The sequence below is a fragment of the Lytechinus variegatus genome, chromosome 13, assembly GCF_018143015.1.
Source record: "Lytechinus variegatus isolate NC3 chromosome 13, Lvar_3.0, whole genome shotgun sequence".
NCBI classification, from domain to species: Eukaryota; Metazoa; Echinodermata; class Echinoidea; order Temnopleuroida; family Toxopneustidae; genus Lytechinus; species Lytechinus variegatus.
Genome location: NC_054752.1, coordinates 34,945,846 through 34,973,554, shown reverse-complemented (window position 1 = coordinate 34,973,554; position 27,709 = coordinate 34,945,846). Strand labels below are relative to the sequence as shown.

The following is a 27,709-nucleotide window of genomic DNA, read 5'->3' as shown; positions in this document are numbered from 1 at the left end:
ACGATTAGCACAATCAATGTCAGTTAGAAATTAACCCCTTTCAAATTACTAGGAGTGTATTCGATAATGGAAAACAGAATGGGTCTGTCCAGCTAGCCTAATATGAAGCTGCGTGTGTACATACACGTGTGTGCATGCAATTAGCGACGCACTCGATCGAGCCTAGCTAGCTAGCTGTAGCCAGGGCATGGCCGGCCGGGTAGGTCAAAGCGAGCAGTGCGTGTATGAAGTGGCAGTGGGGAAGAAAGTACCGTACGTGGTCTGAAATTGAAAACTGATTGATTTTAACACTTTCAGAGTATCCACCATGTCGATTAGTAGCCAAATTGTTACATGGGCTTTTGCCAATCCAGTTCTGTTGGCAATTTGCGTCATTGGAGCTCTTTTGGCCATGTTAGTGGCTCGACTAGCGTCAAAATTAAAACCAGGTCCCAACCCCTTTGCTGAGGACTGTGCCCGCCCTCCCGCCCCGGTGGTTTCCGACAGCTCCGCTAGAGACAAAGTTATCAAACAAGGTAAGTTTTTGGAGGCACCGAGCTTTGTTTGGCATTGCCTTTGAATGTGCCAGCTCTGCCCAAACTATTACAATTCTGTATCACAAAATCTTGGATTAGCTCTAAAGCTTTCCACACTTTTATTTGCCACATTTGGTTTTTGGTAATTTATAGGCTATGTTAGTTACTCCGCTCGACATTTACAATGTAATTTAATCAAGTTTTAGGTCAGGTCAGGTGGATGGGGCCCACTGGGGGTTAGCCTGAAGTTGATGAGTCCATGATGTTTTTCTTTTCAATATTTTGACATATACTTCATTATGGAACCTTGAACCGCCTCCCATAAATGACACATCAAAACAAAGATGGATTTTCCTTAGGCCTTAGTCTATCTTGAGGACTCCATGAATGATGTCTTTTTACATGTTTAAAAAAAAATGACATATACTTCATCATTGGAGTCTTGAATCCCTTTCCATATAGCCATAAGAGAACCAAGTAAATAAAGATGGATTCCTTTTGGAAATCCATCTTTTTTTATTAAAAATCATGCAGTTGGTCGTGAGTTATCTCTACACCTAATGCGTAGGAAGGTTTTAAAAAACGGAAAAAAAAGTGAAAAATAAAGGTTTCTTACCAGACCGATCATGTCGCGTAGACCCCTCGATTCACATGTAATGCCCATGTATACAAGGCAAATACAATGGCGTCGACCCTTGAACTGCTTATGTATTACGTACTTCCGGTTAGCGATGCCGTTCTGAAGATTAATATAGATAAAAATTTGTATTTTACAAATAATAAAATATAATACGTGACTAGCAGTATGACATGTATGTCAATTATTTATAATTACGTACACTTGTAAGAAATATTAATATTTGTGAAATAATATTTTTTATCTATACATTGTTCTTCAAAAAGGCATTGCGTATCGGAAGTACTCATTGAATGAGTGGGTGGGGGTAGCCAGGAGGCCTCTAGAGAGTAAAAATCATTTATTAATGTATGCTTACTCTCCAAGAAGCCAGGGATTCCATCCCATTCATCTGCGTGTACCATAAAAAACCTGAAACTTTCACCCCCGAGATTTCTACTTCTGAAAGAGCTAGCCCTAAATCATGTAAATGGGATACAACTTCATTTCCGACATCTCTACGGTATCGATTTCATTTTTAAACAAGAATTCATCGAAAAAATGAGAAAAATGTTATGAAAAGACGGGAGAGACTTGCCCTATGTTTACGCCGCCATCTTGTTTCTCATTGTTCTTCGCCAATGTTTGACTTATAAATTTTCTCTTGTTCTTGGGGACAAATGCTTAATTTTTTTACACGGTCTGCTTCCATTACAGTTATTCTTCATATAACTTGGCTCTTGAGTAGATCTAAATTGAATTTTTTTAAATTATTTTTTTCTAAAAATAGAGATTGAAAAATGACAATTTTCTTGCAATTTCACTTTCCACCAATAGAGGGCATACACAAAATATGCCCAAAATTCAATTTTTGAGCGCTCTGGTGAATACAAAAATTATCCCTGATAAAAATAAATTGCAACTGTTTGTAAATGAGTGTTTTTGGTTACAGTGATATTTTAATGAACTTTTTAAGTGTGTGCTTTCTACTGCATTGGCATACCATACATGTAGCTCTACAATGTAGATTCCTCACATAAAAATTTCAGTGTTTTCTATAAACGTTATTGTTATTCCTGAAAGAAATAAATTAGTTACTTAAATCACTTACTTCCTTATGTCAAAGTTAGACAGTGTAGCCTATCTTCTTCATATATGCAGTAAATAAATTGATTGTTGATGTTGACAAAATTTTAACAAGTTCATCACAAAGAATTATAAAATCTGTTGCAAGGTATAAAAATTGTTATATCCTACATAATTCAAATCTTCTTTAGGCCTATAGTGATTCATTTTCAAACAGCATCATGTGACCACAAATATTCTGGAACAAAACTCCCACGTCAATGATGGGATAGTCCATCATTAAAGGGATGGTCTGGGCTTGAAGTATTTATAGCTTAATAAATAGAGTAGAATTTACTGAGCAAAATGCCGAGAATTCCATCAAGATCGGATAACAAATAACAGAGTTATTGAATTTTAAATTTTAGGAATATTTTCTAAATTGGATTGACAACTGATTTAGTGCATTAGATATTTATTGCTGCAACTTATTTCATTATAAGGGAGACATATTCAAACAAGTATGAAAGAAATAATGAAAAATATATGACTTTCTGTAATAACATAAGAAAACTGAAAGTGGAGATGTGACATCAGCCCACCTAATGAATATTCATGAAGACTGTTTTCACAAAATATTGCTAAACTTTAAACTTCAATATTTTTATAATTAGTTATCCGATTCTGATGAAATTTTCTGCAATTTGCTCAGTGAATTCTACTCTTATGTATTAAAATATAAATATTTTCAGCCTGGACCATCCCTTTAATGTCACAGATCATGTGATCTCTTGGATGCTTCAGTCAGCGAGGTGTCTCTACCGGGCAAGTCCCGTCAAGGGACGGCGTAGGCAATAATCTGCATATCTCTGAGTGCATGGCTTCAGGAAAGTAATTCAATCAGGCGCAACATGTTATCTATATTTTGGTGCAGTTTAAAAAAGATGAACTAAGAACTAGATTATCAAGATCTATAATGTTCTATACTTCTAACTTATCAAAAGTAGGATATAAAACAAATTATACCAGGTGGCAGGCCTTTATTTCAAAAGTACAGAAAGAATTATTCATCCTGGGTTGTCTTTGCAAAATTACTATTTGAAATAAAAAATAGTAACGCCAATCCTACCTATGATAATTCCCACTATGCTTACTCAATACCTGGTATATTTTTATAAAATACTTTATCAGTGACCTTCACATCTCAAGTTATTTACCTAGTAGACAAACAAAAAAAAATGTGAGACTTATTTGGTCAGGGTAATCTACTGTATTACTCCTTTATAGTGACAGAAATATTGATTGATTTTGATTGATTGATAGCATTTATTCCATTCATCATAAAAAACAAATACAAGGCGTGCACATACAAAGTTTACATAAATTACATAAGAAAATTTCAAATATCACAATAATAAAATCTGGAAAACAGTTGAATAAAAAGAAAAGAGTGTACATAATTTATAAATGAATGAGGAGGCAACTAGAAAGGGAAAGCCTTATTAGCATTGCCACCTTAACAAAATCTGGAAAATGAATATGTATATGATATTGTAAAATGCAAAATGTAATAAGTACTGAATACCAGATATAAACATTGAACATAAAAGGGGAAAACACAAATTATAACACAATGACAATATACACTAATAATATATAAACGATTAAAAAAAAAAAAAAAAAAAAAAAAATGTCTATGCACTGTGCCTACATGTATTTTGCACACTGACTAAACAAGCTCTAATACTACTGCTACGGTACTATAGAGATTTTGATGTCAACCAAGCCAAGCTAGCTGCTAGTGAAGTACATGTAGGCCTAGAGCTTGCCTGCATTTACATGTAATACGGTAATAATAATACTAACATATAGCACATATTTCATTGCCAAATGCATCCCTATATTATTGCCCTGGCTTTAGCCCCGCAGCCTTTTACAGCGCGGTGGCACTTCAAGGAATAAATTCCTGCCAGGTACCCATTTACCTCACCTGGGTTGAGTGCAGCACAATGTGGACAAATTTCTTGCCGAAGGAAATTATGTAGCTGACTCATCAAAGACAGAATTTAAGTCTAAAGAGGCCTACTGCATTCTCCACCCTCATAATTTCTAAGTGGGGGCAGACAAAAAGAATTAAGATGTAGAAGAAAAATGATGCAAGAAAAAAGGGGGATTTTTAATAGGGAGGGATGAGCCAGAAAATTGCCGGTAACTTGAGGTCGGTACATACATGTACATGTAGGAAACCTGTGTGTACATACATGTATGTGTGTTAAGCAGTGTGCAGACAAAAAGAAAAAAAAATCATTGAGATAATGAGAATCACTAATTAATTAATCTTAAACTAGTCAGGACTTTGATCTTTTGATTGTAATCTGCCTGAATTACTTGGTGAGATCGGAGAGGGTCTGGCTGAGATGTTCATGGCATATCATATCACAAACCTTTGTGTACATTTATTTATATCGATGTATGTGGAATATAAAGAAAATAAGTGCAAAAAGCTCCCCATGTTACATGTAGTACAGTACATGCAGATGGTCAAATATTTCCCATGCCAAAAACATCTTTACTGGTCATGATTGCTGAAAATCCTTAAAATGATTGAGATACCCTCTCCCCCTTTATACCTTAATTCAGAATGATTTGTTAGGAAAAAACTTTTCTCCATATCGCTAAAGAGAGATGGAATATGTACACTGTACTTGGCATAATTTCTAGTGTTGCACAAGTCTGAAAGTACTAATCTGAGTATTGCAAATATTTTGCATATATATCTCTGTTTGCATGGTGAACTATTTTCCTTTTGTGATAGTTTGGGTCAGCAAACAATTATTTTTTACCAAATATTTCAAGTTTTTGAGTATCAACTGTTAAAATGATTGCTTAATATTCTGTAGGATCATAATTATTTGGTACACATGTGCTATAAATATTCTATCATAAAATTAAAATTTACATACATTTTGATTTGACCCTTAACTCTTACAATTATGTCTAGATGAAAATTGAATTAATGCTACTAAAAATAAATAAGATTTCACTTCTTAAACCGTAGTCAGACAACATAATTTTTATAGCTAAACGCCTATTAAAGCGTCATTTTTCACACAGAGACAAACCACATGCATTGCTGCATCCGCGAATTGTCATCTCTGGGAGTATTTCAGAGGTTATTATTAAAAGACATTTAATTTTAATAGTTAATTTAGCTTTCATGCATGTATGTATTTTTCTTTCATAATTTTATTTTTGCTCATTTGTAAAGCGCTGTGATACAGTCATTGTGAATAACGCTTTATAAACTCTATTATATGTTCTTGAAGTCTAAAAAAATTCAAATTTAGCTCAGACTAACCTGTGACATAATGATCTTATTATGATGTCACAACATTCATTTTTTCATGTCATTTACTTTGAAAAGTATCTTTAGTTTTATGTTAACTTTATTGAAACAATTTCATTACTTTGCCTTGTCACCTACATTGTAGACCTGTGTCTATACATGTTGATGCAAATTATTTTTAAACAATTAATTTCACAATTACACAAATACAAAAAAGTTTGGTCATAGTCTTATAGTATCATACTCTGATTCCATTTTCTGTGTCTCTTTCTGGTAGCTCGGGTAGGCACTCAGCAGGACAGCTTTTTGCTGGCGCACGCCAAGCTGGTAGGAAACATTCTACGTCTAGGTTAATCATTCATAGTGGCTGACCTATGACAGATTTTACCTATTTGGACTTTGAACTTTACACAGTAATCTTGCTTTCATATTTTAGGTATTTTCAAGAATTGTAGTAAGAAAACCTGGATCTTACTATTGTGTTTTATTTGCTGAATTTCACTATTTTTTGTAGACTACAATTATTTATTGTTACATATAAGAATAATTGTAAAAGAATTTTAAAAGCAATTACATTCATCTATTAGTTATTTCCCTTTAAGGTTAGCCAAGAATTGTAAAGAACATTCAAGAATGTCTTTTTATTATGCAGGCCTTGCCTATTTAAAGGCCAAGGAGTTTTATTGTTGAATAAGGAAAAGCCAAACAATAGAATTGTATTGGTAGTGGAAATGAATAGGCTTAGGTATTTTGTTTACACTGTTGATTTCAATGAGGTCATTCAAGAGTGTTCTGGATTTTTACTGCTCCTGAAAGGAGAAAGTTTTTTTAAAGAAAATGCTAGAACCTTCCTTAATAGTGAGTTCTAGAAGAATAGCTGCAAACTATATAAAGCTGGCGGATTCTTCAAGATTATCATCACATCATATTAGATCACACCATCACATCATATGAGAGCAGGAGATCACATCACATCATATGAGATCACTTCACCAGATCAGATCAGAGCAGTTTATGCATCAATGAACTGTTTGCAGTTATTTTGAGAAATTATCAGTTCTCATCGAGATCATCAACATCATCAACCTGTTCAATGAACACGCTTCAACCCATGGATTGCTGAAATTGACTGTTAATCATCATCAACATCGTCTTCACGGACATTTCAACTCGTTGCAGTGACTCTTATTATTCATCGGACTTCAACCTCAGTTTCATCATCGCCATCATTGTGAATTTTCGCCAGTCAACTGGGATTTTTATCATTTGGATTATTACTTGGATATAGTATCATCACTTCGGGATTTTACATCGGACACTTCAAGAGATTTATGTAAGATCATTATTTGTTTTATTTATGTATAATTATTTCCTGTAATAAAAAAAGGAAATTTAAATAAAATTTTTATTGTTATTTGTTGCAGTATCGTAACAAATAATTTTGGGGGCTTGTCCGGGAAACAAAAACCAAATTTGTACAAGCCAAGGCAATTTGAAACGGAAACCAAATTTGTACAAGCCAAGGCAATTTGAAACGAAAACCAAATTTAAAGCCAATTTGAAATTAAAACCAGTTTTTCAGGAAACAAAAGCCAATTTGAATTGGAAACATTTTGGAAAGTTCTAGAATATACTGTACTGTGTTATTACGTGCTTGTATTTGTGTATATTCACTATGGCTACATTTGATGTTGAAGAATTTCTTGCAATGACAGAATTGTCATATGATCATTTGAAGTCACTGAAGAAAGATGATTTGATAACAGTTTGTGATCATTTGGGTGTATCTCTAGCCCCAGGTTTAAAGAAGGTAGAGATAATTGACTTATTAGCTAGTCACATGAAGCTTACAGAGGAGTCTGAAACTTCTATTACTATGTCAGAGGATGCTCAGATCCAACTAGCAAAAATAGAATTGGAAAAGGAAAGAATCAAAGAAAAGATTGAAATGGAGAAAATAAACATTGAAAAGGAGAAAATGAGATTGGAGTACCAGTTAAAGTTGAAAGAAATGGAGTTAGCTCATGCAAATACTAATACTAACTCTGTTAAAGATAAATCTCCCCAAGGCTTTGATGTGGCGAAGAACATTCGCCTTGTGCCAAAATTTGATGAAGAGGGAGTTGATACATATTTTGTGTCATTTGAAAAAGTGGCCAAGAGACTGAATTGGCCCGAGGAATACTGGACTCTTCTCCTCCAAAGTGTTTTCGTTGGAAAGGCTGCAAAAGTCTATTCTTCACTCTCTGAAACGCAATCATATGACTATGCTACAGTAAAAGAAACAATTCTCAATGCATATGAGTTAGTACCAGAAGCGTACAGACATAAATTTAGGAACATGCAAAGACAAACAGGCCAGACGTATGTTGAATTTGCTAGGGAACAAGAAATGATGTTCGATAAGTGGTACAGATCACTGAAAGTTGACAAAGATTTTGTTCACCTTAGGGAAGTTGTCCTCCTAGAAGAATTCAAAAAGAGTCTTCCTTTTGGCATTAAATCTCACTTAGATGACCATAGAGTTACTGAAGTCAGTAAAGCAGCCATAGTAGCTGATGAATTTGAGGTCACACATAAAGGTAGTGGAGATAGGCCTCCTTTCAAGAATTATTGGAAAAAGAAAGGTAAAGGGTCATTTGAATCCCACAATAAACCTAGTGAGGGAAAATATGCAAGCAAGGATAAAGACGCTAATAAGAATCAGGCTAGTGGGGGCACAGAATCAACCAAACGGTCTGAGAGTCGTAGTTCCAAAATTTGTACTCATTGTCATAAATCGGGACATTTGAAAGAATCATGTTGGAAATTGGTTGGAATGCCAACCAAAACTAAGAAAGACATGGGTTTTGTCAAGCAAACAAGTGTTCCCTCGATGGAGTTTGTTCCATCAGAGCCCAATCAAGATGTTGAGAGTGTTTCTCTGGTATTTGCTGATAAAGTCAAGCAGGTTGATGAAACTTTTAGAAGTTTTTTGCATGATGGTGAAGTATCCCCTTGTTCGACTGGTGCTGCTGGTAGGTCAGTGGTGATCCTTAGGGATACAGGGGCTGCACAGTCCCTGATGGTGCCAGGGGATTCGGCTCTTCCTCCGGAGAGTTCAGAGAATGCCAACGTCTTAGTTCAAGGTATTGGCCCAAATTTCATGTCGGTTCCTTTGCATAAGGTCGACTTAAAGTGTGACCTAGTTAGTGGTCCTGTGACTGTTGGTGTCGTTCCAGAATTACCCATGAAAGGTGTTGATTTCTTGTTAGGTAACGACTTGGCTGGAGATAAAGTTGTTGCATCTCCAGTGGTTTCGGAAAAGCCCGTTGAGGTAGCTGAAACTGAATTGTTGCAGGAAGATTTTCCAGGGATTTTCCCGGATTGTGTTGTTACTAGGTCTCAGACTCGTAGAGCTGAAAAGGATGATGCGGAATCTGCTGATGTAGAGGAGAGTACTGATGTCTGGTTAGCTGAAACCTTTTTCAAGGATTTGAATGGGGATAGTGTTGAAGGCTCTGTTGCTAACAATGATAGTTTGTTTAGTAAATCCTCCCTAGTACAGGCACAACAGGCAGACCCAGAATTAAAAAGCTTGTCACAGAAAGCATGTTCTGAGGCTGAGGCTGATAAGGTTCCTGAGTGCTTTTATGTCAAAGATGACATTTTGATGAGGAAATGGAGACCTCCCCGGAGACCAGCTGATGAAGATTGGTGTATAATTCACCAGGTTGTAGTTCCTCCTTGTTACCGCACAGATATTCTGAAAATGGCTCATGAGTTACCTATGGCAGGTCATGTCGGTATTCGGAAGACAGAAGATAGAATTATGAGGCATTTCTATTGGCCTAAGATGCACAAAGATGTTGTGCATTTCTGTAAGACATGTCACACATGTCAGATTATTGGTAAGGCACAGCCTTCTATCAAGCCTGCTCCATTGATACCCATTCCTGCATTTGATGAACCTTTTACTAGGGTTGTTGTTGATTGTGTCGGACCCTTACCCAGAACGAGGTCGGGTCACAGATTTCTCCTGACGATTATGGACTTGTCTACACGGTTTCCAGAGGCGATACCTTTGAGGAGTATCACTGCAAAGACAGTGGTGCAGGCGTTAGTGCAGTTTTTCACTAGGTATGGTCTGCCCAAGGAAATTCAATCTGATCAAGGGTCAAATTTCATGTCAGGAATATTTCAGCAAGTTATGAAGGAGTTGGGAATAAAGCAGATCAAGTCCTCTGCTTATCACCCACAGTCCCAAGGAGCGTTAGAACGCTATCATCAGACTTTGAAGACCATGATTAGGGCTTATTGTGAAGACTATCCCGATGACTGGGATAAAGGGATCTCATTCCTACTGTTTGCAACTAGGGATTCCCCAAATGAGTCCACAGGTTTCAGTCCATTTGAATTGGTCTATGGTCATGAGGTTAGGGGTCCTCTAAAGCTTATCAAAGAGAGGTTTATGGTTCAGGATGATGATGTAAACCTTCTAGACTATGTGTCAAAGTTTAGAGAAAGGCTCTCAAAAGCTTGTGATGTGGCTAAGGAACACTTGAAAGAGTCGCAGGGAAAAATGAAAGCTCATGCTGATAAAAATGCAAAAGAGCGAAGTTTCAAGCCTGGAGACAAAGTGTTAGTGTTGTTGCCTTTGCAAGGTGAGCCCTTGAAAGCTAGGTTTAGTGGTCCCTACATAGTCAAAAAGAAACTGAATGATGTCAACTATGTGATCAGTACCCCTGATCGAAGAAAGTCTCAAAGAGTTTGTCATGTAAACATGTTAAAAGAATACTTTGAGCGAGAGGCTAGTCAGCCAATAGGTACAACACAGGTCAAAGAAGAAGAAAAACATGTAAATGTACATGAAGAAGAATGCTATGGAAAGACAGATAATGAATTGTCTTATACAGATGTATCTAAGAACGAACCATGTGGTGTAAAGTTATCTAACTCAGAGATGTTAGGAAACATGGATGAGGCATTAAAACACCTGCCTGAAGATCAAAGAAATGATATATCTGGCCTGTTAAGAGAATATGAGAATGTATGTAAAGACAAACCAGGTCGTACACCTTTAACTGTACACGATGTAGACGTAGGTGATGTAAGACCTATCAAACAGAATCCTTATAGGCTCAATCCAAGCAAGTTGGAAATGGTGAATAAGGAAATACAGTTTATGTTAGATAATGACATAATCGAACCGAGTCAGAGTAGTTGGAGTTCCCCCATTGTAATGGTTCCAAAGCCAGACGGCTCTCAGAGATTTTGCATTGATTACCGAAAGGTAAATGCAGTAACTAAGACTGACTCGTATCCAATTCCTAGGTTAGAAGATTGTATTGATAGGGTTGGAAATTCTGCCTATATCACAAAGATAGACTTGCTTAAAGGATATTGGCAAGTGCCACTGACTGACCGAGCCAAAGAGATATCAGCCTTTGTCACACCTGAAGGCTTATTTCAATGCAAAGTCATGCCTTTTGGAATGAAAAATGCACCAGCAACCTTCCAAAGGTTGACAAATCAAGTGATTGCCGGACTTGACAATTGTGTCGTATACATTGACGACATCCTAGTATACAGTGATACTTGGAATGATCATCTGAATCATTTGCGAGCACTGTTTGACAGGCTGGACAAAGCCAATCTAGTAGTGAATCTGATGAAGAGTGAATTTGCCAAGGCAAAAGTCACATATCTTGGTCATGTGGTTGGTCAAGGGCAAGTGCTACCAAGAGAAGCCAAGATACAAGCTATCTTAGACTTCCCAATTCCCACAACTAAGAAAGAATTGCTCAGATTCTTAGGTATGAGTGGCTTCTACAGGAAATTTGTTCCAAATTTCAGTACAGTGGTTAGTCCTCTGACAAACCTGCTGAAGGCAAAAGTGAAGTATGTTTGGTCTGACGAATGTCAAAGATCGTTTGAGAAATTAAAGGCCATTTTGGTGAATGAGCCTGTTTTGGCACCTCCAAACTTCACAAAGCCGTTCAAAGTAGCTATTGATGCATGTGATGTTGGAGTAGGAGCAGTATTGCTCCAAGAAGATGAAGAAGGCATCGAAAAACCAGTGTGCTACTTCTCTAAGAAACTCAATCGGTTTCAAAAGAAATACTCAACTATTGAAAAAGAGGCCCTGAGTCTCGTACTAGCCCTTCAGCAGTTTGAGGTGTATCTAACCAATGGAGAGATTACAGTCTATACAGATCACAATCCTCTTGTGTTTTTGGAGAAATTCAAAACAAAGAATCAAAGACTGTACAGATGGAGCCTAATGCTCCAACCATTCCCTTTGAAAATTGTACACATAAAGGGAAAGAATAATGTAATTGCTGATGCTCTATCAAGAGTATAAAAAGTGAAATTATTCATGATTTTGACCAAGTGTGTCATTTGAAGAAAACATCTTTGATGTTCATTTATTTTAACATGTTCGTTAAGTACTATATCTTTGTACACGATAACTGTAAATGATTTATCAAGATGACTTGGAACAGTTAAAAGAAAAGTAATCTTAAAGAAACCTTTACTACGGTAAAGCTTTCTTTTCCCCGGTGGGGGAGGTGTTACATATAAGAATAATTGTAAAAGAATTTTAAAAGCAATTACATTCATCTATTAGTTATTTCCCTTTAAGGTTAGCCAAGAATTGTAAAGAACATTCAAGAATGTCTTTTTATTATGCAGGCCTTGCCTATTTAAAGGCCAAGGAGTTTTATTGTTGAATAAGGAAAAGCCAAACAATAGAATTGTATTGGTAGTGGAAATGAATAGGCTTAGGTATTTTGTTTACACTGTTGATTTCAATGAGGTCATTCAAGAGTGTTCTGGATTTTGACTGCTCCTGAAAGGAGAAAGTTTTTTTAAGAAAATGCTAGAACCTTCCTTAATAGTGAGTTCTAGAAGAATAGCTGCAAACTATATAAAGCTGGCGGATTCTTCAAGATTATCATCACATCATATTAGATCACACCATCACATCATATGAGAGCAGGAGATCACATCACATCATATGAGATCACTTCACCAGATCAGATCAGAGCAGTTTATGCATCAATGAACTGTTTGCAGTTATTTTGAGAAATTATCAGTTCTCATCGAGATCATCAACATCATCAACCTGTTCAATGAACACGCTTCAACCCATGGATTGCTGAAATTGACTGTTAATCATCATCAACATCGTCTTCACGGACATTTCAACTCGTTGCAGTGACTCTTATTATTCATCGGACTTCAACCTCAGTTTCATCATCGCCATCATTGTGAATTTTCGCCAGTCAACTGGGATCTTTATCATTTGGATTATTACTTGGATATAGTATCATCACTTCGGGATTGTACATCAGACACTTCAAGAGATTTATGTAAGATCATTATTTGTTTTATTTATGTATAATTATTTCCTGTAATAAAAAAAGGAAACTTAAATAAAATTTTTATTGTTATTTGTTGCAGTATCGTAACATTATCCTCACAAACCTTGTCCCAAATACGCCTATTCATTATTCCACTGATCTACTCTTTACATGTATATACAAAGTCATCTTCATGGTAGTTTCTATGGTGAATAGGTACAAACAGGTATAATATAGAACTTTGCTCCAAGATATACTGTAGTGTACAAATCTATTCAAGGATATCTAATCTCTTTATTGACTTTCAGTATATTCAAGTAGTTTGAAGTATTGTATCCATTTATTTTCCCATTATCAGTGTAAACAAAACGAAAAAAGAGAAAAGAAAAGAATTACCAATGGCTCATGTACATTTTATTAGGTAGAATATATTGGAGGGGTGCAGGTAATTTCGCTTTCATCACACAGCCCAAATCACCCCTTAAACTCCCCTAATGGAATGCTTTGGGATGCTTTTCTCTAGTTCTCCCAAGAACTACAATTCTTGGGGTTGCCATGCAGCCAAGCTTAGCTTATAGTGGCAATCCCTGCAACCTTCTAAAAATTGATATGTAATAAAAGAAAATGCAAATTTGCTCAATGTTTTACTTGTCAGTTATGCATATATTCTTTGTTGATGTGTTAATGAAAAGTGTTGCAGAAACCAATAAATGAAATGAACACCAAAAAAATATTGGATGGCTCATATAAATGGGATACCAAGGAAGGTACATGTATAGGGGTAATATTGAACATGAATCGAAGATCATGAATAAATTATTAACCCTACAAGCGGAACTCCCTGAAATGAAGCCATCCAATGTGATTATTATCTATCCCCCCCCCCTGAAATCTTTCAAGGTAAAGATGGTTGCTAATGTCATAATTAAACAAATTTAGCTTTTTACTGAGCTTTCATTTTAAAAAATTGTGAGTTACAATGTTTTGACTTTGCAGTGACAATCTGCACTTGCTCAAGAGCAGGTTTAATTGTTTGTCAAGGTATTTGTTACAAATTGTGATGTTTCCACATGAGAAATATTAAAGAGGTGACCAATAAAGAGAGTTATGTTTGACACATGGACATGTATTTCCACATCACAAATTCAACACTGCCGATATGAATTGCATACTTACATGTAGATTTTCAGGGGTGAATCACTTGATTTGTTAGACCCCCGCGCACCATAGGTGGCTGTCATTGGCGTTATGTCTCCAAGTTTATTATACATTTATTATAATATGAACTAAATCCAAAATTGATGACCTTGGTAATTTGTTATAAATTAGATGGACTTTGTATGATGAACACCTAGGACCAGTTTCATAAAACTTGTTATAATTACAAATTGGCAATAACACTCAAAAGCTACTGAAATCCTTCATTCTGATTGGTCAAGAGTAAATTTGATAGAGAAACTGTTCCATTTGTTACTATAACAAGTTTTATGAAACAGGACCTTGTATTTGTTTCTCTTTCTGCAGGGTTCACCCCTCAGAGGGTGCCTAAAGATCTTGATGCCATAGTCATAGGGAGTGGTATCGGTGGTCTGTCCATCGCAGGGATCCTGTCTAAGGTTGGCAAGAAGGTCCTGGTCCTAGAACAACACGACCAGGCTGGCGGATGCTGTCATACCTTCACAGAGAAGGGATATGAATTTGATGTGGGTAAGTACAGTATATACTTGCATTTTCATCCATCTTTATGGAGATTGTAGGTAAAATTCAACTGATTAGGGAATGTTTTGAGGGTATTTCCATCAGAATGGTCTTGGCCAAGGTTGTAATCCTAGAACAAAGTGACCTGGGGAGCGTTTTATGAAAGTTGTCAGCACTGACAAGTTGGCTTTCTCCGACAGTTACCCATATTAACAGTAAGAGGCAAGTGCCTCACAGCCAATCAGCACCAAGGATTTCACTGAAATTGTCAGAAACGACAATTTAGTCAGTGCTGACAACTTTCATGAAACACCCCCCAGGCCGGCAGATGCTACCATACCTTTACAGAGGACAGCTCTGAATCTGATGTTGGAAAGTTTTTACATGCATTGTCTGTTTGATGAGTTGCAATTAAATTAATTCAATCATTTATAGAGAAGAATAGGGGAAGGGGGTGTCCATCACATAGATCTTTATAGAGTACCAAAGTGATGATGACACACAAAAAAAACTTTTGCATTTCAGTGCTTTTGATACCATGTTTATATTGAGCATGGTGAAATTCCACACCAAAATTTGGTACATATCAGTCATTGGGGGCCTGAGGTATGACCTTATGAATACATACATGTAATTAGCCACATTGAAGTCAGTGTATTATTGGCCTGGTTCTAAATTGTAGGTACAGGAAAATACTACACTGACTTCAATGTGGCTAATTATGACTTCATGAGGTCATAACTCAGAATCCCATGGACCGTTTCGCACCGAATTTTGGTAGTGGAGGTATTTCATCATGCTCTACCAAAATATGGAATCAAAAAGCACTGAAATGCAAAAAGTGAAAATTGATGACATCACACTTCGGTACTAAAAGCGAAGATTGCTGAGAAGGTCTTGGTTTACAACAACATGACCTTGCTAGCAGGTGCTGACGTTCAAGTACTTTATGGAGTAAGTATGGATTGATATCAGTAGAACTTGAAGCTTTGTTCCATGAGTCTGATATTGGTAAGTACCAAGGAAAAGATTACACAGAGTATTGGGGTGGTGTGTCCTGCGAAATGCTCAAAACAGACCCCGAAACCCCCTATTCAGTGCAATGTAACAGTTTATCCAGAAGTGCAGTTTTAGAGAGTAGATTGTGAATAGTAGCCTTCAAAAATATTTTTTAAAATGTGTTATTTGCCTTTGCAATAATGAACATTTTTTTACACATAGAGGAGGCACGATAGCTCCGTTGGTAGAGCGGGGGATTCATATTCCGGTGACGGGGTTCGATTCCCGATTGGTGCGCTAGTGCCCTTTGGTAAGGCATTAATCCTCATTACCAGGTCCCTCAGAGAGGACCTTAAGCCGTCGGTCCTCTGGTTGCTTGCTTACAAGCATTCATGCTTTCTTAGCAATCCAGTAAAAGAAAAAATCACCACCAATCACATTGTTGGGATTTTTGTGTCTTTGTTTGTCAGGTATTCATTACATCGGTGAGATGGCAAACAACACCATCACCCGGATCTACATTGACCAACTGACCGAGGGCCAGCTCACATGGGATCCCATCGACAAGAACTTTGACACGGTGGTCATCGGCGATGGCAAAAACAAGAAGTTCTTTCCGATGCAATCTGGGAGTAAGGATTGGTTCCGTAATTCTCTGACGTCATTGTTCCCTGAGGAAGAGGCAGCCATTGATAAGTTCATCTTTTATATGAAGGTAGAATGAGAGTTCATTTGAGCTTCGTGATATTTAAGTCTGTGCTTGGCAAGGTCCATCCTAACGAGTAGTGTTGATATAAACCTGAACGACCTAAGTAAAACATGCCAAAAGGTTACAGAGCCTGATTCTCATATAATGACATTTTCATTTTTTTTAAATAAAAATTTGCATAGGGTGCTGTAGAATATTGTCCATTTTATTAAGCAGAGGGCACTTTGACCCTCACAACTTTTAATCTCCTTTTTTGAAATAAAATGGTGCTCTTTTATATCATACATACATGTAGATAGTCAAGAATTTAAAAAACATATCAACCAACCCTTTATGATTTTCCTACTTGATGATAAACAATTTTTAGACCTTATAAACTATATTTTATTACAATAATGACAATAATAATAGTAACTGGCATTTATATAGCGCTTTATCAATCTATGACTGTTCAAAGCGCTTCACAATTATTATTACCCGGTCACTGCATTTCAAGCAGCCTGTTAGGTGCACACTTGCTGAACCAACTACAATGACGGTTGTTTCCTATAGGTACCCAATTAAGCACCTGGGTGAGAGTGACAATGAGTGGATTGATGCCTTGCCATGGTAGATAAACAGATTGGATCAAACACTTATATAAGTTTCCTTGATGATTATCCTTAATAATGAAAGCAATCCTTCTGTGTTATTTCCACGTGCAGGAACAGCGAAAACACATGCAGACCGCTTTCTTGCTGAAGATTCTACCAATGAGCATTTGTCAGCTGTTGATATCCACAGGAATGATCAGTGCAATGACCAAGTACTTCAAGTATGCTGAGATCTCTCTCCAACGTTTCCTAGACAGTGTCACTGAGAACAAAGACCTGAAGGCTGTTCTCTCTTATTGCTTTGGGGATTATGGTGAGTTTACATGTATGTCGTGTAACATCTTTATGAACTCTTAAAATGCTGCTGTTGCCAGTTTGCACCAAAGGAAATCACAAATCCCATGGATGGGGGGGGGGTAACCTGGGCAGGCAACAGATTCTTGTGGGCAAGTGGTCAGAGTTGTAATCAAGTCGAGTCAAGTTAACACGGATCGAGTCCAAGTCATGTGGTGTTGGTTTGAGTCGAGTCAAAGTCTGGACGAGACGTGATTTGAGCTGAGTCATTCTACATGTAAAGCTTGAGTCGAGTTAGGTTAAAAAATGGGTCATGTTGGGTCATTAGAACATTGCAAAAGGTGATAGGAATGATATTAGTGAGTGTTTCTTGATTGTACTCTCAGTTCGGGGATACTTATGGCCCTAGCTGAGAAAAAGATCTCTAATGATACAAGTAAGAAAATAGTTGAGCCCATGGTTTTTCAAATTGAAGGTGCTGTATAAAATTGTTGATCATCATCGTCACTATCACCATCACCATTATCATTACCATCAACATCATCATCACCACTATCAGCATTATCATCAACATCATCACCATTATCACCTTCAACATTGTCATCATCATGTCTCCAAACTAGCTTTTCAAGCTATTGAATGAAAAGCCTATGAACAATGATACCAGAACTTTGTGATCAGTTATAAGTAGGGTGTGAATATTGGTTTGACCCCTAACTCTTCGTCTAGAACATTCTGGCATCACTTCCTATTGCCTACCTATCAATTTTCCTTTCTAGGACCATACCGGAGGATGCTAGTCTTATGATGCACACACTATTGATGAATCATTATGTGTATGGTGGCTTCTATCCAAGGGGAGGGGCCAGTGAGATCGCCTTCCATATCGTACCGGTCATTGAGAAGTCTGGGGGTAAGGTCCTGGTCAGGGCTCCAGTATCTGAGATCCTCATCGACAAGGATGGTGCAGCATGCGGTGAGTTGATTGGAATCATGGATGAATAACAGAAGGAAAGGTAGTGACAGAATAGTGAGGGAATGGATGGATGGATTAATGGATGGATGGAAGGATAGATAAATAAAGGAATGAATGAATAGTGAATGGATGGATGGATGGATGAATAAGGAATGAAATAATAGATGAATGAATAGATGGATGGATGGATGGACACATGAATGAATGAAAGAATGAATTTTAGAATGGTAGAGATTTAGAGATTAAAGGGGAATCCAACCCATATAAAGACTTGTTTTTATAAGAAAAAGAAAAATCAGACAAGTTAATAGGTGAAAGTTTGAACAATATTGGACAAACAACAAGAAAGTTATGAATTTTTAAAAGTTGTAAATATTGGTAATCACTATACCCATGGAGACTTCAAATTGGCCGCATATGGGATGTCATAGTGATGTAAGGCAAGGACTACTCTTCCATGTACTCCAATACATATTATGGCTAAAATATCATTTTTCCCAAAAGTTTTATTTCAAATTAAATTTTTCTTTCATGAGGACATAAAACAATATACTACCTGGCTTATATTTAGATTACTGCCCCAGGGGAATAGGTACTTAAGAGAAAACCACAAATCCCTGATAATAAAGTACATGGCCTATGGGAAAGTTGTCCTTGCCCCTTGTCATAATTTACTTACCCAGTTGCCAATTTGAAATCTACATACTATTAGTGATCTCAATTTTAAAGCAGCTATAACTTTCTTATCGCTTGTCCGATTTCTTTCAAACTTTCGCCATTCTGTTTAATTTATTTTTCTTCTTCCCAACACAACATTTTATGGCCAAGGCTGCATTCCCCTTTAATGTCAAATATTCCATTTTAAAGTCAAAATAGTGTTAAAGTTTTCATTAGACATCCAATATTTCCTTTTATTTCAGGTGTTCGTGTTGCCAGGACAACCGGGGATGTTGACATCCATGCTCCTCTCATTATCTCAGATGCTGGGCTCGTAAACACATACCAGAAATTGCTCCCTCTGGAGACTGTTAAAAAGCATGGTAAATTTCTTTCAATGTTTTCATACAGGATTTTGAAATTGTAAGAAAATCTTCCTCTCAGGAACATTTACTTTGAACTTTTTTGTGCATTATAAGGGTGTAGATACCTATTGTAGTTATTTTTCCTAGACAGCCATGAATGAGTTTGAGTGTCAAATGAGAAGGTAAATTTAACTTTTGTTTGTTTAGTGCTACGTTCAGTTATCTATAATTGAACCTGACCTTTAGACCAGAGTATAAATTCAAACCAAGTTCAGAATATTGGCCAGCAGCATTCAAGCTCTGCCTTTAGTAGGGGGAAGTGACATTTGTTCCTGTGACAATCGCTTCGGGATTTATTGCATCTAAGATGTATGGTTAGGGATGCAATAGGGTTTTATTTTAGGTTTAGGGTAGTGTATAGTGTTAAATCTGATTAGCATGTGGAGTGTATAGCTGAGCAATTCTCGCCAGAGCAAATGTCATGGAACTCCCAACACGGTACACTATAAAGAAGTGCAATTAATTATTACCTGAATGATGCACTCTGGAGACAAGATATAAATGCATACTTTGTCTGTTTGATTAACTCAACACAAATTACATCAAAATGGTCCAGCCAGGGTTCAGCTGAATGACTTGGGACCAATATTTTCATACACCCCTCCATAGCGAATTCATCATTTTCCTATTGCATGTTTGTAATGAATTTTTGGTCCTTAATGCTTGTATTCCCATTCATAAAACCCAAGCACCAGTCTTTTGTACGTTTTAGTGTATGTGTGCGCCTTGCATGATGCTCCTGTGCTGCATACACTGTACTACATAATTACTTAGCCAGAATTACTTCATCAAGTTCATGAACAACCTGAAATTAGAAGTGCCAACAGGCAGACATAAATTGCTACAAATATAGCTTCAATTATTCATCATACAGCTGTAGGCCTGCAGGTAATAATAATAATATTGACTGACTTTAATTTTTTTGGAGATACCACTTTGTTTTTCCCTCAGTAGACCTATATCGCCCTTTGCTATCACTCTGGGCAATATAAGACTATTTCGGGAAATATATATGTTATCTCCCTCAAAGCCAGTTAATATTATATAATTATTACAATTGATCATAAGTTTTTCAATAGACTGACAATTACATATAATTGTACAATTATTGCATCCTTATGTTACACTTCACAGACTTGATGGACAAATTCAAAGGAACCCGGACAGCCTTGGCTGGCTTCTCTGTCTTCGTGGGACTCAAAGGAACAACGGAAGAGCTCAAGCTACCAGCCAGGCAGTACTGGTCCTTCACTAACAATGACCTGAACGGTATCACCAAGACGTATGCCAACCTGACGGCTGAAGAGGCCATGAATTCCCCTGTTCCGCTAATCTTCATCAGTTTCCCATCGGCCAAGGATTCTACATGGGATGAGAGGTACCCTGGTGAGTAGGTGGCGGGTAAATGAAATTTACACTATCCGCTATACTAAACCCCTCAAAAAAATGTTTGGAAATGTGAGTTTGGCCATTAATTTCTCCCAACTCCCAATTTTACACAATGCATATTTGATATCATTCAAAGATCATTTAATTCTCTTTAAAATGATACCATGCTTGTTATGATCATGTTATCACAAAAAGAGCGGGATTCAAAAGTGTTGGATGAGGTCTGAATTGAAAATATTGTGTTATTTTGGAACTTTTGAATATTGACCTTGCCCCACATTTCAAGGCACTTCACCTCCATATGAACCATAATTAAATCATGTAGGGTATCATTTTAAAGAAAATTTTAATTATCTATTCATTGATGTCACTTATATATTAATATTCACTAAAATCGAGGGATTATCGATCCAAGTCAGATTTCCAAATTTTTTTATTTTTTCCAGTCATGGAAAATATCAGGGAATTTTGATGAAAAATACCTTAAATCAGGGGAAAATGCTAAAATAAGGGGAAAAATCATAATTTTCGATCAGCCCCAAAGTCGAAAGCACCGAAGTCAGTCAGACTGTTATATTTTGTTGCATATCAAAACAACGTCCATTAAACGACTTGTTATGGTGGTACTAATCAGTTTTACATTACTGTTTTTTATACTGAAAATACATGTAATTCACTGCAACAACTTAGAAAACGTGCAAAACTGGGAATGGGTTTAAGTAATTATCGGGGAATTTTTAAACTTCATCAGGGAAAAATCAGGAAAATATCAGGGAATTTGTTTTCTTGAAAAGCTGGGAATCCTGAACAAGGTGCCACATCGGATGTACTTACCCTGGTAAGTACGCAGTAGTGACAATCTTGATTTTACAGACTTTCTCATGAAATCGGTGTCTACTGCAACCATATTCAATTATCCTTTCCTATTTTTTTTTCCTACACAGGAAAGTCTGCATGCACGCTGGTAACCTTGGCTAACTGGGAATGGTTTCAAGAATGGGAGAAGACTCGGATGCACCATAGAGGCGCTGATTACGAAGCCATTAAGAAGGGTATAGCTGATAGGATGTGGGAACGGGTCCTGGATCTCTTCCCACAGCTCGAGGACAAGGTTAGTAACAGAGTCCTCAAGGGTGTTCATAAAGATTTTTCTGGTGATTTTCACTGATGTATGTTATAAGCTACTGGAAATCATTGCAGCTGATTGGCTAAAAGTGAATTAGTTGGTGAGAATCTCTGATAAAGCTATTCATGAAAGCCCGTAACACAAAGCTTAGCAATAATCATAGAACAAATTATCAGGATTGATTGCATTGACTACAATGTACAATCAATTGTAAAAATCAAGCGTACGATCAATCATTATGCTTTGTGTCATGGATCCCATGAGTCGTTTTCTAACACTGTTTGCATGTTATGCATGATATTTATTATGCATGACTGGTGGTCTGTTTCTTATGTTTCTTATGAGATCATATGTCACAGGAACAAGGGATCCAATCAATCTCAACTGTATGGAAATCCATCCATACCATGATTTTTCTCCAGGAAATTTACACAATCTCCTTAATAAACAAAGAGAATCACACTGAATCTTCAAGAGAATGATAAATGTATAAATATACATCATATCTAGAAAAAATTTGCATTTTGGATGTGGACGTTGCTGGCCGTCCTTATTTATGGTTGATGGGATCAATCATAACTCTTTGTAAGACGGTGCCCATGAGAGAAGAATCAGCATTCCAGGCATGTTTACAGTAACACCTCTCCATATATACTTTTCATCATTTTTTGATGTGCTTAAGTTATTTGTGTTATCACTCTTCCAGGTTGATTACTTTGAAGCCGGGTCTCCTCTGTCCAACAAGTACTACCTAGCTGCCCCTGCCGGTGAGATGTATGGACTAGACCATAACAAGGAGAGGTTCACTGCTGAGACCTGGACTAACCTTAGACCAGAGACTCCTATTCCTAATCTTTACCTTACTGGTAAGTAAATACGGCTGAGGTATCTTTGAAAGGGATAAAGTTAACCCTATCTAGGCCGGGGTATGTTTGGAGTTCCTATGGCCGGGGGGGGGGGCCTCCCAGGCCCCCCCCCTAAGATCTCGGCCGTCTACCGCGCGATCGCGCCGAAAATTGGCACGCGGGTTGCCTGGGACATAATCTACAAGATTGTATAGTAATTTATTTCATGCAAATCGCCATTAAGTGATTATGCTAATTTATGCATAATTAGTATGCGAAATCATACTTTTCCCTCTCACTCCCTAAATAAAGCTCCAAATGTACTAATTTTTGGTATAGAAACTCCTTGTGGTGTCCTTAGCAAGTGTACATGAAAAAAAATTGTGATATCAAATCATTTTCTTATGTATTATATTATTATATTGTTTTTTTGCGATTTCTTATGTATTTCTTTGTTTTTTGACCTTTTGTTTTTCATTGTTTTTTCAATGAAATTTGTTGGGGACTCTACTGTGATCATAAAAAGCATAAAATGAATACATTTAGACTAGAAAAACTAAAAATAATCATACATTTATGAATTTTGGTTGAAAACACAATTTGCATTGACTTTGTACATGAAATCACGTTTTTGAGCAATTTTCGGTCTGACATGCACTTACATAATGTTGTGTAATTTCGTAACCACGTACCCGGGTGACACAAAATTGGTCTCAAAAGTTGCGCAAGACTTGAAAGTAAAAAGTCAGCGAGCGGCGCGGTCAAAAAAATTCGCACGGCGAAAATATCGCGCGATTCGTTGAGGGGGGGGGCCTCCGAGGCCCCCCCCGACCTAGATAGGGTTAAGGACAGCCTCAAGGCTACATTTTGCCAGCCTGAGCTCAAGTCACGTGTACAAAATCTATGGGAGAAGTTTTCTCCAGAGTTCTTATGACTCACACCACAAGTATCGGCCTTGACTGCATGCCTGATTCTTGAAGGCAATTCTATGAAATAATTGCCAACATTGTCTAGTTATCATCTTGGGCTAGGGACTCGCATTCCTTTCAGTTATTTTTCCTTACTGGTAATTAAATAGAATGGAGCTATTCCTTGGAGCAATTCTATGAAATATGTATGTCTGACTCCCTAGACGTGTCGCCTTCCTAAAATGATTTCTTTCTGTTTTCAAGTTCATGTCAAAGGATTTAATCCTGTCAAACGATCAGGGCTTGAGACGTTTTTTATGTGAAGCAAGAATGGAGAAAAATGGAGGTTTGGTGTTCTTAAAAGGTGACGGTGTAATGTGATTGTCTTTGATCTACAAGAAAGAAGGCCCTCTTTTATTTTTCGTGGGGAGAGGGTAGGGTGAGCTGGTGACAGGATGGTTGCGTATTACCCTGTAAGTACTTTATGGTGGTTGATAATTTCATGTCTTCAAAATATTTTATCAGAAATGTGAAATTCATGTATTACAATGTTGAATGTGAAATATATAACAATTAAAAAAGGTAAACTAAACAACAAGATATATTTGTTCTCTTTCCGTAGGTCAAGATATCATGACGTGTGGCTTTGCAGGAGCTCTGTATGCGGGCTTGATGTGTGGGACAAAGCTACTGAATCGAAACCTGATTGGTGATCTAGTCTCACTCAAAGCCAAGAAGAAGAAAGCAAAGTAATCGTAACAAAGGCAAAGGTTTGTACATCTACTAAGTCAAACCACACACTTTAAAGGGTAAATGAAAGTAGTTGAATTAAAAACTGATTTCATCAGAACGTCTGTAAAACCAAGGTTAATTGTCCCTATGTCATGCCAGATCTTTGTTCTCCTGTTTTAATGGTAACAAAAGGAATCTATGTTTCCTTCATCAATTTAACTTTAATATTTATGAGTACCAAAATTTTTGATAAAACTAATTGCAGGCTTGTTTCACACATGGCTTTCCATAGTTTGACCACAAATTCAACAATATACATCAAGGAAGCCTGTCATGAAATAAATCTTGATATTTACACTTTTTTATAAGCTACTAAAATACTTGCACCTGATTGGCTTAAAGCAGTGCAAAATCATTGTTCATGAACTGTTCCTCATATTTTCAAGACAGGCCAATATCTCTGATGCCTTGCATTATCAAAGACTGCACCCTCTTTCATGAAACTTGCTATCAATAAAGAATTATAAACTGTTATTAGACAGTGATATCATAGCATTTGAATAGCTGAGAGTGAATTTGTCATATAAATTTCAAGCATGGTGAAACGAGGTCTGGATGTGTAAGAGGATCAAGTCATTCAGGGTTTTTTTTATAGAGAAAAATCTTATTTAGAATTGGGGAAAAAAATCAATGATATTTGATGTGCCAATTAATAAATCACTAATGACAAATGCATAGTTTGTCTTGTAAATTCCAATATTTTTTCTTCTGTATTATATGTAAATTTATTGAATAAATTTTCCTCATAGGACAAATTGTATAGATTTTCACTTAAAAGAAAAGTATCATTTTCCAATCATTTTTTTAAGCACTTGAAATGTCATCAGAAATTCTCGGAAGTATTATTTAGAAGATAAAGTAAATACAACTTCCAATAACCATTTTACTATTTTCAAATGAAAGTTGATAAATGTTCTGAATTACCTAGATACTGTATTTTAATGTACAGTGTATATAAACGTCATGACTTTAGATTCATGGAGATGTTATGAAATTTTATTTGCAGTTTTGATACAAGAAAGTAATATTGAATTTGGAACTATTTTATCTATTTACCATGATAGTTTTAGTGACATGTACAGTATTTCTTAATTGAGCTACCTCTGATTGATTTTATAAATGATAACTTTAAGCTCTTGGAGATATTCAACTGAAAGACCCTAATTTTATCTAGTTTTTTATTTCACCAAGTGATGTAGTCCTGAAAAGGACTGTTGGGTAATCTTTAGGATAATAGATCTTAAAAGAACTGGTGGTCTTGACGTTTCAAGCTGGTTGATTTGTGTATTCAGGTTGTAGATGCTTAAACGTCATGGGAGAAATTATGACCAAGTAGGCATTATCTCAGTGTGTAGCATGCCTACCAGTAGACTTCTTAATAGGGGAAGTGTTACCATTATTGTGACATCATAGATAAATAATGTTTTAATTAATAATTGACCACTTTTCTTTTGAAGTTCTGGCCATCCTATCTAACCTAAAATCTTTCAATTATTGTTGAATTAGCAGCTGAGTCAGCTATTGTGATTTTGTAGATATTTAATCAATAACTGACTTGCAATTCTTGCTATCGACAATAACCACAAGTTCCTGGATGTAGATCATGTCTATGTGTGACCAATGGAGAGTTTTAGGAGCAGTGAACGTGAACGACGAAGCAGTCGTCTGATCCTTTGAGTCAACGTCGTTGTCTGCCCTTGTTCACTACAATTTCGAATACTTTAGATTTCACTCGACTTGTACGTGTAGGTACATCCACAGCGTGATAACCAGCGGGTCATGACACGCTGCCTGACTCGGAAGATCTGACGTACCATCGCCTGGCGACCCAGTCGGGTGATGCGAAGGTGCAACTTGTGCACACGTGCTCTTTACTTGCTTTGTTTTCTTTTTTACTCGAGTTAGGATGTATATCGATATAGATTTTGGAGGTCAGAAAGCAATTCGAAATATGATAAACATTGTGCATCTTACAACTTACATTAATTTTGTGAAAAGTCACTGAAAACTGTGTTTTAAAAGGAAAAGGATGATCTTCATGCTGGGCTTAAATGGTCAAAATGACGTCACCCACGTACACGTCCACTATGATTTAGGAGAACCGCAAAATGGATGTGGCGAGGTTCTCGATTCTGATAGTGGACGTGTGAGGACCTGAGGCATATGGCAGGCCAAAAAATGACATCATCTTGTACCAGTCCACTATGTGGACGTACATTTCTAAAAGTGCTCACTGTATCTTAGAGTAGCTTGGAGGTAAGAATAGTATACAGCAAGAGGGAAAACACAAGTAGCAAAATGTAAGAAGAGATTGAAATCACAGAGCAAAAGCAGATGCGAATAGACCAGACTGGGATAGATTAGCACTAGCTAGAGTGCGAGTAGACGGAAGTTATCGGATAGCATATCACTGAACAAGCAGTATAATTTCTAGTTCAGCTAGTGCACAGTGTGTATGGCAAATTCACTCTGTGCACTACATTCAGGAACTTTTGTTGATAGTGAGAATTATGACTGAATTAGCAGCTGAGTCAATGATTTTTATTTTAAATCCTCGACAAAGTTATAAACTAAATTTAATTATACTTGTGCCATATTGGCCTTTTGATAATGAAAAGAAAATAAAGTTTCAGTCGATCTGAAATAAAGAAATCTATAATTTTTAAATCCATAATTTATTGTTCGAAATAGACATGAAATGAAATACTCAGAAAATTTGCTTTGCCCAATTGATCGTGGGCCCGGCAGCCACTGTGCAGCACCAGATCGACGAGGCTCTATCCCTTTAATCGTTGTACGCCAAACAGGGTAGCAGCAACTTCCATCTTTTAACGTCTTTTGGTCTGACGCGGCCAGGGTTTGAACCACCGACCTCCTGGTTGTGAGACGGACACTCTACCAACTGAGCCAACTCACCGTCGGTTGTTTTATACATGTATACAATGAAACTTCTTCTTTTTTATGATAAAATTTGTTAATTTAGGGGCTTTTTTAAATCTCAAAAGTCACTTTCTCTGTGTTAAATTGCATTTGATGTAAGCATGGAAAATGTGTAGAATTTAAATGTAGGATGAAATCATGTTTTTTTTTCTTTTAAAATGTATCTTAAATTTGTTCAATAAATCGTGTTTGCTGCATTCAAATCTTCAGTGCCATTGTCACCGATTTTTAGGCTGTACATGTAGCTAGTGAATTACCTCATGTGCAATTTGGATACACGTATCACAGATATATGATATTACCTATTCACTTGCGTGCATAAGAATTTTCATGTTGTAATTATGTAGTAATTGTAATGAACTGTTGAATATTTTTTATTGTACATTGGTACCTAATAGTATACAACTAATGCACATTTATGAGTGTGTTATGACGATGCAGCACACTCGAGGGTATTTACAATTATGCGA

At 36.7% G+C, this 27,709-nt stretch overlaps 1 protein-coding gene across 1 annotated transcript; it reads left to right on the top strand.

Moving 5' to 3' along the window:
* Window positions 1-211: 211 nt before the first annotated feature.
* LOC121426101 (all-trans-retinol 13,14-reductase-like) lies at window positions 212-27,656 on the top strand. Its single transcript, XM_041622255.1, has 10 exons — window positions 212-515; window positions 14,413-14,595; window positions 16,056-16,300; window positions 16,999-17,204; window positions 17,961-18,157; window positions 19,078-19,197; window positions 20,374-20,625; window positions 21,573-21,739; window positions 22,461-22,620; window positions 24,130-27,656. Exons 1-10 carry the CDS (start codon window positions 308-310, stop codon window positions 24,258-24,260), a joined length of 1,869 nt encoding a protein of 622 aa, XP_041478189.1. The 5' UTR covers window positions 212-307; the 3' UTR covers window positions 24,261-27,656.
* Window positions 27,657-27,709: the final 53 nt, after the last annotated feature.